An 11116-nucleotide genomic window follows, 5' to 3' on the forward strand; every position below is an offset into this window, starting at 1 on the left:
TAGTACTGCTGCTTGCAAACTTTTTTTTTTTTTTTTTAATCACTTCTACTCTGTTAGCATTGGAAAAAGAAATCAAATTAAATTGCTAAGATAGTTGAAGTAAAAGAAAAAGTAAGGTGCAGAATATATATAGATGTATAATATATACTATACTATTATTTGTGGAAAAGAAAAGAATGTAGATTTATAGGATCATGGATATAGATAGACTGTCTCTGGAAAGGCAAATAAGAAACCAGATGCAGAGATTTCTTCTGGAAGGGGGAACAGGTTGATGGGATCAATGGGAAGGTTGCTCTTTTGAGCCTTTTACATCTTATACCCATGGGAAAGGCAAGTTAGGGGCAAAGGTCTGTGCTGTCTTGGGAAGCACTAAAACTGAAATCTCCGGGGCTTGTCTTTCATTGTCTTTTTTAAATATGTTACAATAAATTGCATTTGCTTCTCCCCACATCAGTGTCTTTTTTTAAAGTTGTTTTGTGGAATAACTGTGAGAACAAAGGCAGATGATGAATTGTATCTCTCTTACCCATCACAGGTGGTAGAAAGGGAGGAGTCACATGACTACCGCTGCCTCTTCAGGGTGTGTTTTGTTCCCAAGGACCCCCTGGACCTCCTGAAAGAAGACCCTGTGGCCTTTGAATATCTCTATCTGCAGGTGACCCAGTCTGCCCTTCCTAAAATAACAGTGATTGTTCTCAAAGATGGCACATTGGGTTATTTTGAACATGAGCTCAAGGCAATTAAGCAACTCCCTGGTAGGGATTATCTTTATCTGAGGGAGAATGGGCCTGATTATTCCTTTTAATGTCACTGAGTTGCTGTGTTAGGAGATTTGCAATGTATTAATGAAATTAAGGCTTAGTCCTCGATGTAGACGATAAATTTTCTAATGCCATTTAGGATCTTTAGAGTTACAGTGTTTGTTGCTAAAAAGGACATTAGTGCTTCAAAGCCTTATTTCAGAAATGATGATACTGAGTCTTGGAAAGGTCACATAATTTGCCTGGGTCACGCATTTGGTGGGGGAGCCAAAAATAGATTCCTTGACCTCCTAGCCTGGTGCTCCCGTGACTTTACCTCCTTGGGTGAGGCTTATTATGTCATTTTTATTCTGATAAAAAAATCATTTGGAAAAAAAAAATCATTTGGGAGACATCACCATTTTACAGATGAGATCACTCCAACTAGGTGTATTGACTAGCCCAGCCCAAAGTCTTACAAAAATGGTAGCAGCAAATAACAAGTCTAACAGCAGCAGTGGTTTATTTTTGTGTAACAGCGTGTCTCTGTACTGCTTTCAAACGCATCCTCTCATTTAAACCTCACAGAAACCACGTCAGGTAGTCTTGCCTTTCCTCATTTAGCGAGGGGCAGTACCAGTGTTCAGAGAGTCTTAGTAAAAAGGACCCAAAATCACAAAAGCAAGAAGTGGCAGAGCCAGGTCTCAAAGCTGAGCTCCTGGTCTTGCTGCCTTTTGCCTGAGAGAACTAGGAACACAATCCACCCGTTCTTGTTTCCCAGTTCCTCTCATCTAATCTCTTCCAGAGCTGCAGCGACGTGCTCCAGGAGCGCTTTGCTGTAGAAATGAAATGCAGCTCTGCGCTCCGGCTCGCAGCCCTGCACATCCAGGAGCGGATCTATGCATGTGCCCAGCCGCAGAAGATCTCTCTGAAGTACATAGAGTGAGTGGCAGGGGACGTCTGTGTCCCACCAGCAGCAGCTGCGTTGCATTTATAACTTGACTGACCCTGGGCCAGGAGGGCCAGATTCCACAGAAAGCTGATATTCATCTACCTGCCCATCTGTCCCTTGTCTCTCCATTCACGTCCCTCCCCACCGTCTCTGTCCCAGCCTGGCTTTCCCAGATGTCAGAACCTAGCTGCGCCCTCTGGGGCAGAAGCCAATTCCAGATGGAATGACACCGGATCCCTTTGTAAATTCCCAGTTCCTGGGATGATGTCTCGGGAAATCAGTCGACAGCTTTAGCATAAAGCTCTTCTGAGGGTGGGAATCCCTCAGAAATAAATTTGGTGTGAACAAAATTGTGCTGCATCACATTCCTATTAGAGTAGTTTCAAGTCCTGGGATTCAGACACCTCCTGACTCTTAGCTTAAAATTTCACTTTTCTCTGGGCAGTATCATCCAGATTTGCTCACCTGCTCACCAAATCTCAGCTCTGTTTTGCCTGGGCATCAAAACCAGATGAGGAATTATATTTTTAGAAAATAAAAAAAATCCTTGGCCTTACCCCTGATATACTGGGTCAAATCTCTTGGGAGTAGGATCTGAGAATCTATGCTTTTACCTAGTTTGTTGAGAGACTTTGAGGCTGTTAGGCTGGCACCATCCTGAAGCATGGCCTCAGGAACTGACAGGTGCTGTCTGTGCGTTGCCCCATGTGAGTGGGCTGTCCATGTGTGATGAATAGGGAGCTTCTAGAATGATCATGGGGTTTAATTCCTGAATGGCTGGTTTTTGTGGAGAGAGACAGTGTGTGTGTGTGTGTGTGTGTGTGTGTGTGTGTGTGTGTGTTTGTGTTTTATACTAACGCACACCATAAATATATTTACACATGCTCCACAAAACCAGCTGTGTGTGTATTTTTTCCTGTTGAGAAAGAGGGTCATAATTGCAGTATTCTCAGAACACTAAGTACTGAGTCAAGTGTAATTATGTCCTTCTTTAGAGTCAAGCGCACTGTAAAAATGGGACTCCTTGTCTCCAATATCTCATGGCAGGAAGGACTGGGGAATAGAGAACTTCATATCTCCAACTTTACTACGGAACATGAAAGGAAAAGACATCAAGAAAGCCATTAGCTTCCACATGAAGAGGAACCAGAATTTGCTGGAACCCCGACAGAAGGTAATGTAACCATGGCCCCTGCTGACCACATAGCTGTTTGTTGTAAAACCTCAGGGAAAGAATTTTCAACACTGCCTGCATTTTAGGCAAATGAATAACTCTGACTTCAACGGTCTTTTTCTTTTTTTCTTTCTCCCTAATTTAAGCAACTTATTTCTGCTGCCCAGCTACGTTTAAATTATCTGCAGATCCTTGGAGAACTCAAGACGTATGGTGGGAAAATCTTTAATGCTACTTTAATGGTATGTAGTAAAGAACTATCGGGTCCTGCTCTTATAAGGGACGCTAGAGGTCCTCTGAAGATCAGTATATCGTTTAGCCTAGAGTCCCTGATGATTCTGTCATGTACTAGAACTTGTTTGGGAAAATAAATATTACACCATCGGGGAGTGTCCATCATGCTGTTCCTTGGTGCCAGCCCTCTAACGGATGCTGGGGGAGGCAGAGCTGAATAAGACATGACTCCCACCCTCAGATACTGAAACAGGGCACCCAGCAAGACAGAGCAAAGCCACGAGAGGCACAGGGCCATTGCTGGGGGTTTGAAGGCCACCACTGCTGGCTTCAGGTTGAGTGTGGAAGGAGAAGGGATGAAGGAAAGGTGAGAAGGTTGAATTTGGCCAGATTTCAGTCCAAAGGAAAGGCATTCTGAGGGCAGCACACCATAAGCAGTTTACCCTGGAGCTTTGGGTGTATGAAGGTGAAGAGGAGAAACTGGAAATCATGAAGGAAAGAGAAGAATGTTAGACTAACTGCCAGGCCCTGATTGTTTAGAAAGGAGGTAGTGAGGGGTGGGCTTAAGAAGGGAAAAGAGAAAAAAAAGAGCCTTCTGCTCTGTTACCCATTCCTCCTCTGGCTTGCTTTTTGGAGCCTGGGCCTAGAGCATTGTGCTTTGCAGCAGTCAGTGATTGGGAGTGTGGCTTAAGGGAGCTCTCGGACCCCTCAGTCAGCCCCAGAACTCTCCAGCACAAAGCCAGACAATTTAGCAGTTAGAGACTTTTTTAAAAAAAAAATAATAGCAACGCTCCTTTCAGTGGATTTGGTGTGCTGCTCAGTCATTTACAGCAGTGGGTCAATTTCATAAGACTGCGAACCTAACAATGTACATGGAAAAAGAGAATCAATGTTTCGAGAGAAAGGAAGAGCATCACATAGTTAGGGGAAGGAGAAATACATTCAGTCTTTGTACAAGTAGATGACTAAAGGGTGAAAAAGAGACTCGATCATGGAAAGGAAAACTTGACGGTACAAGAAAAACATCCCGCTTTTCCCAAGGGTTAAACCTGCCCTCTGCCAACTGTCTAGTTCTCACCCCCAGTCCCTCTTTACCTTTCCTCCCTAAGGAAAGAACTGGTAATGGGAGAAGAAACCAGCCACAGTGAACTGGCTCAGGGTGCTTGCTGGGCACTGGGGGTTACACATGTAGGAACATACAGACCCTGTTGTCAGGGATCTTCACGTGGAACATGAGACTGGAATACAAATGATAAAAGCCCTAGTTCAGTGCTATCAGAGAAGTACAGACAAAGTGGTGTGGGAAGAACGCAGAGGAAAAGGACTGTTCTAGTTTGAGGAGACAGATCAGGCAGATGTTTTCTGTAGGCAGTAGGTTTTGATGGAAGCTTTTAAAGAAGGTTCGGTGTTTCAGTAGGTAACGTTGGCAGGCAAGGGATTCCAAAAGGAGGGCATAGCATGAGCACAGGCACATAGTTGTGAAAGTACAGGTTGTGTTTACGGAATAGGTTAACAGTCCTGTGGGTTGATTCTCTATTGTGAAGGGTCTTACGGGAGATACATTTATACTTAATTTCTCTGTAGATGAGGCCCAGCTTAGGTTGTTGCCTAACTTGATAGTCTAGGGGAGTGGTGGTGAGGACCTGAAGTAGGAATCAAGGGGTTTGCAGAGAGAGTATCACATCACATGTGCAATGTATTTTCATGAGCTCATGAATGGAAACTAATTCCCCATTCACTCTTCTGCAGTTACAGGATAGAGAATCCTGTATTGCCCTTCTGGTTGGAGCCAAGTATGGCATTAGCCAAATTATCAATAGCAAACTCAACATCACGTCCACGTTGGCAGAGTTTGCAAGCATCAGCCGTGTAGAACTGATGGAAGAGTCTGAGAAAGTGAGCGTGGTCAAAGTGTATCTTCAGGACATCAAGGTAACACACAGGGAAGAGATTTTTGAATCCAGCTTCTGGAATTTGGGGCTAAATTATTCTAGGGTAGTTTATATGAGTTTGGACATTAACAAGGCCAACATTGCTTAAGAGACTGAATCATCCATCCTGTCCCATCAAAGGGAAAATGATGAGCAGGATGCATTTTCCTAGGCAGGTCCTAGGAAAAGCTGAGCTGGACTATGTACTTTCCTGATGGGTTCAGAAGCTTAGATGAAAGCACCAGAGGGTTTGTCACATGCATGGGACCAGACTGGCTGCCCAAGATTTTGAGTGGCAGCAATGAAAATGGGTAAATGATGCAGGGTACTTCCTGAGCCTCTCTGGAAGGTCTCCATTTGTCCTGCCTTTCTTTGATTTAATCCCAACATGCTCAGGGATGGTGCTTCCTTCTTCTTATCCCCGACTCCCTCCTTCTCCACTGACTCCTGCTCCTTTCCCTCTTCTAGGTCAGATCTTGGAGGGGCCCTGTTGTATGAATGAGCAGGGTTGGGTGGTTGGGATGGGGGCTGAGGTTGAGGGAAGAGGGTCAGAAGACCCTGTGGAGATTTGACGGGAGGAACCCACCGTGCATGTGTGAGTATGTGTGCATACATGTATAGTTGTGTGTGTGTCCACGCGTGCTCACTCATTTCAAGTCTTGTAGGTGAGAATATGGGACACCAGGGGGCCTGCCTGTGGACCATCACTGGATTTTCCCAGAAACTTTTATTGGCCTCACATGGCCTTGCTGCCAGTCTTCAGACTATCCCTTAGCCCTTTATAATCATAAGAGCTCTCTTTACCTTCAAAGGTTCTGACTTTGCTGCTGGAATCCAACAGTGCAAAAGACCTAGCCTGCCTGATTGCTGGGTACTACAGGCTGTTTGTCGACCCAGTTACCTCCATTTTCCTCTGGCCGGGAAACAAACAACAGGTGCACCGGGTATCTGCTGAAGAAGGTGAGGCACCGGGACATGCCCCAGTAGGGACAGGCTCACGTCACTGCCCTGTAGGTCAGGGCAGTCCAAAAGGACGTGGTGCACTGAGTGGAGCTGAGGCTTCCACTCAGGTGGATGAGAGCCGTTTCTCCATCTATTTCCTGGTAAACAGTTGACCTTTCCAAAATCCTAAATAGAGAAGTTTCTTTGTACCTGAAAGTCCCCTAAAGCAAAGGCATGCTATTCAAGATCTCTGATTCCCTGTAGTATTTCCTAAAATCATCTCTAAGATCCACTGTATTTTATCTTTCTTTGCTAGGAAAACGAGATGCCACATATTTGTTCAGAAAGTCCAGATGACCTAGCTTCTCATCCCATACCTATGTACTCTTTTGCATTCTCTTGAATTATGATAAAACTTCTCAACCCTACATGTTTAGAAGAAAGAGGTACATGGAGGTAGAAGGGACTCAGAATCATATGATGTAAGGAATGAAGCAGGAGGCCGGATGAGGGGAATGTTTTACCAGGCCATCTCCCCAGTTCTACCAGGCTTTTGCTTCAGCACTACTGATGCAGTGCTGTCCCAGTGGTTTACTGAAATATATCTAACAACTGTCTCTGCAGGGAAAAAGCAAAACAAAACAGAACCCTAATTTAAAGCAGTTGCCTACGTCCATGGTATAAACACTCCCACCATGGCTAGCTTCAAGCTATGGACGTGCTGTCCCTGAACGTGGAGGTGAGGCGAGCAGCACTCCGCCATGTGGCGTTTCCTCCAGAGGGATAACATCGGCGCAAGCACCCTCAAGAGAGTACATGACAGTAAACTAAAGTGAAATAATTGGAAGTGTTGAGTCTTACGTATTTGTTACCTTTGTCTTTAACACAATTTATGAACAAGGGCTGATACCCGGGAGTCTGGTCAGGGAGACAGCGCCCAGGGGAGCGGGCTGCTGTGGAGGCCTGGGACGGGGTGCAGCCTCTGCCAGGGCAGGCGGCCGTGGTCAGAGGGGGCCTCCGGAGCGGAGGTATTTGAGATGGGCAGTGAAGAACATGCTGGAGTTAACCAGGCAAGGAAGGGAGGAGAGATCATTTGAAGCAGAGGGGACACAGTGGAAGCGTGACACAAAAGGGAAGGAAGGTCGTGATCTGTGAGAAGCTCTCTGTAGTGGCTGGAGCGCGGGAAGGCTGCAGCAGGTGACCAGGCTCCTGAGGAGTCAGGGCCATCCTGGGAGAGGGTGACCAGGCTGCTGAGGGGACAGGGCCATCCTGGCGGAGGGTGACCCGGCTGCTGAGGGGTCAGGGCCATCCTGGGGGAGGGTGACCAGGCTGCTGAGGGGTCAGGGCCATCCTGGGAGAAGTCCTAACCTTAGTAGGAGAGCTCAGGCTCTTCCCTGTAGGCAAAAGAAACCATCAAAGGGTTTAATCTCTGTGATGTGATCAGAGAGTTTTTAGGAAGATCATGCCTGCAGGCTAATGGTGCAGGAGCGATTGGAGACCTGTCCCCCTACCCTCTCACCATGAATCCTTCTCGAGTACCACTGGTGGAGGCTTCTCATGTTCCTAAAAGCTCTGTACCACCAGTAGGTCCCTAGGCCAGGCTTCAGAATGATGCCAGCCTAGCAGCCCCAGAATCCCCCATAATGTCACTAAAAATACAGATTCTCAGGCCCCACTCCCTAAATATTAGACTTAGTACATCAGGGCTAGATCCAAGGATCTGTTTTATTTTTTTTTAAATATGATTCTCTATCTGATTTTGATGCCCAGTCAGGACAGAGCTGAGTTTTTTAGGAGGGGCTTAGCAAATCTGGGTGATGCTGCCCACAGCAAAGTGAAATCCAACTAAATGCCCACACGTTTCCGTGAACAGATAGCTCTCCTTGGAGATGGATGTAACCCTGTCTCCTTTAGGTGGCTCAGATAGACATGGGATAGGAGACTTGATATTGTGGGGAGAACATGGAATCTGGATCCTGTGTCAGTGCAGCATGATCTGGGCCTGTCACCCTTTTGGACCTCAGTGGGGTCCAGAGTGGGGGCCAGAGGACACGTAAGCATCTGACATTCCCCGAATACTGTCTTGTAACTCTTGGTGTCTCCGGGGTTGCAGGCTACGAATCCAGGGCGTGCAGTGACTCTGAGGAGTCCTCTGAAGTGGACTGCGTGCTGGAGCCTCTCTCTGACAGACGCCTGCTGAAGCTGGGCCCCTGCAGGCCACTTGGAGAGGAAGAGCAGCCTCCTGAGGACAGCACCACGCCAGAGGTGGCCAGGAAAGGCCCTAGCACTTGTGGGACCAACAGCATGACAGACAGTGCTGAGTCCGAGGCGTCTGACTCGGCCAACACTGAGAGCCGAGGCTGCAGGACCAGCGGCTCGAGCGAGTCCATGGATGCCCTGGAAGAGGACGACCTGGACGCCTGCTCCTCCGGCAGGTCTGGCTTCTTCCACTTGGGCTCACCAGGCTTCCCAGAGAGTCTTGATTCTGACAGCCAAGAGGACAGGAGCAGTATGGAAACCAGTGGCCTCCTCTGTCTCCTGGACCTGACCCAGAAAGCCAACCCTCAGTGCCAGAAGGCAGAGTTTTCTGAGAGTCCTGCTCCTGAGACCTTCAGCTGGGGACCAGAACTGAGCACAGTCAGGCTGGACCCCAGGCTGTACGAGGACAGCCGGACCGACTACTACAGCCTGCGCTCCAGTGTCTCCCCGGCCAGCCGACTGAGCGATAGCTCGGACAGCGCAGCCTCCCGCCAGGGCGGGGGCGTGGCAGCCTGGGACCAGCGGGGCGGGACTGAGGCACAGCCCAGCTCCACGCTGGAAGCCCTGGCCTTGGAGGATGGCAGTTCGGATGAGGAATACTATGATGCAGCTGACAAGCTCACACCCCCAGACACCCTCTCAGGTGAGCCTGTGTACTGTGCGGGCAGCTTCTCGGTGCCCACCAGGAACAGGAGCCAGGATTGAAGGAAGACACATGAGTAAAGCAGGGTCCTTGTCCTCTCCTGTGGAGGGCCGCCTGGGCTCAGTGGACCAAATTATACGTGTCGTGACTTCAAGTCAGGGCTGCAAAGGAAGTTCAGAGAACTGTGGGCAAGCAGAAAAAAGAGGCATTAATTCAACAGTGGGAATCAGGGAAGGCTTCCCAGAAGAGGTGGCACCTGGGCCAGGCTTTGTGAGATGAACAAAATTTACACAGAAAGAAAAGGGTTTAACGGGTGCCCAGCAGAGGGAGGGGGTCGTATCATTACTGACCCTTAAGCTACATTAAATGAGGCCTTGAAGCAAGGGGAACCTAACTGACAGGCTGTTGGTGGCCCTTAAGGGACTCTGACATAAGGCGGCAGGGGATCCATTGGTCATATTTCTTCCAGATTCCTCTGTGACATGTCCTCTGCCTGTCACTGTCCTTCCCCTGAGCCTTCTCCCTGCATGCCTGCCACACAGGCCTCCTTGCCATTCTTTAATTGTGCCCAGCTCTTTCCTACCTCTGGCCTTTGCACATGCTTCTCTTTCCATCTGAAACGTTCCTCACCCTGATCTTTGGCTGCTGATGCCCATTCATCCATCTGGCCCCACCTGGAAACTCACTTCTGGGAATATTAAACAGACCACCAAGACTAGGCCAGGTGTCCCCATTCCTGTCACATGCCTTGCAGCACTGTGGGTGCTTCCTGCCTGGCACTTAGCACTGCCTGTAATTGTATATTTATTTGTGGAACTTTTACGTTGATGTTTCTCTCCTTCACTAAACCGAAAACTCCTTTGAGTGCAGGAACTGTGCATTCACACTCATCTCTGTGTTCTGGCACAGAGTGCCTGGCATTTGTTCCCAAATGAATGAATGAATTCTCCACCATCTACCCTGAATTCATTAACTGACTGTGCCCCTAAGTAGAAACCCATGGCCAGATTGTGCCCTGCTCCCCAGAGAACCCAGCCAACTGCAATCCATGCCACCAGCCTTGCCCTGCTGGGCCAGCCTTTGTGCTGAGAGCAAAATGGGGGTGCAGCTGATCATTAGTCAAGGCCTTTCTTTATGATAGTCCAGTCAAGGATATAAGGTCCACACTGGACACTCCCTTTTTTGCAATGAGCCAATGAGGTGCTGTGGAGACAGCCCAGACCTGGGACTCTTGAGCCTGGGGTCTAGCCTGGCCCCTGATTCACTGTGGGAGCCACTCTGTTTGTGGCTTGAGAAACACCCTTGATCAGTGGCTGAAGGTGGCCTAGGACATCAGCTTCAAAATTTAGCAAGGCATCAGAATCACCTAAGTAACCTGGCTTAAATCTGTAAATTCCTTGATTGCACCCTCACAGATTCTGATTCAGGAGGTGTGAGAAGCAGCCTAGGACTTGATCAGGTTTTTAACAAGGTACAGCCAGGTTGGGAAAAAACTGATCTGAGTCTAAGAGCCCGCTGATTCTCAAGTGCTAGGCTATGATCCTAATTCCTTTTGGCTGCTTCCTGGGACTGCACCACAAAAGTGTTTCTTCTCTCAGAAAGATCAGCCCTGTTATGCACCAGACCCCTCACACCAGTGACTGAGAGTCATAGCCACTTTTTTGTCAAATGAAAGCTCCTTTGGAACCATCACACATATAGTGATGATAATACCAGCAGCTGTGGCAGCTCCCTTTAGTGAACACCCATTAGGCACAGACCTTGTTCCAGGAACTGGATATGTACTAAGTCATCTAACCAGCATAGCAGTGCTGATTGGCACCACTGGTACTGAATAACTAGGGTTAACGTACACACAAAGAGAAAGTGTCAGAAGGATATAAAATAGCTTAGAGAATTGCCAGCAGAGGTGAAGACCGGGTTCAGACACAGGCAGCAACCAGACCAGGAGGCTGAGTAGCAGGATTCCTCATTGTACTGTCAGGATACTGTGGCTGCAAAGAATGGGCTCTCCTTTTTTTTTTTAATCAATATGTTTGAGTTTGAAATTCTAGGAAATGTTGTGATTGACTTCCTAGGTCATAAATCTGACCACTTGGCTGACATGGATTGGATCTCTTCGTTAATAAGTCCAGCAGACTGTAACCACTGGGGAGATGTCATTCCCTGAAAGGAAGTTGGGGTACTGTAACCAAAAGACAAGGCAATGGATCTTGGGCAAACAAGAATAAAAACTTG

General features: G+C 47.7%; 1 protein-coding gene across 10 annotated transcripts in view; it reads left to right on the forward strand.

The window, feature by feature from the left end:
* Window positions 1–11116, forward strand: part of FRMPD1 (FERM and PDZ domain containing 1) — a 118761-nt gene that overhangs the window by 104882 nt on the left and 2763 nt on the right. For all 10 annotated transcript variants that reach the window (XM_032478014.1, XM_032478016.1, XM_032478020.1 and 7 more), the window contains 7 exons: window positions 539–658; window positions 1549–1685; window positions 2743–2869; window positions 3016–3111; window positions 4853–5035; window positions 5847–5994; window positions 8090–8878. In XM_032478014.1, coding sequence (XP_032333905.1) covers window positions 539–658; window positions 1549–1685; window positions 2743–2869; window positions 3016–3111; window positions 4853–5035; window positions 5847–5994; window positions 8090–8878 — 1600 coding nt within the window. The remainder of the gene's footprint in view (window positions 1–538; window positions 659–1548; window positions 1686–2742; window positions 2870–3015; window positions 3112–4852; window positions 5036–5846; window positions 5995–8089; window positions 8879–11116) is intronic.

This window comes from Camelus ferus, chromosome 4 (genome assembly GCF_009834535.1).
Source record: "Camelus ferus isolate YT-003-E chromosome 4, BCGSAC_Cfer_1.0, whole genome shotgun sequence".
Classification (NCBI taxonomy): Eukaryota; Metazoa; Chordata; class Mammalia; order Artiodactyla; family Camelidae; genus Camelus; species Camelus ferus.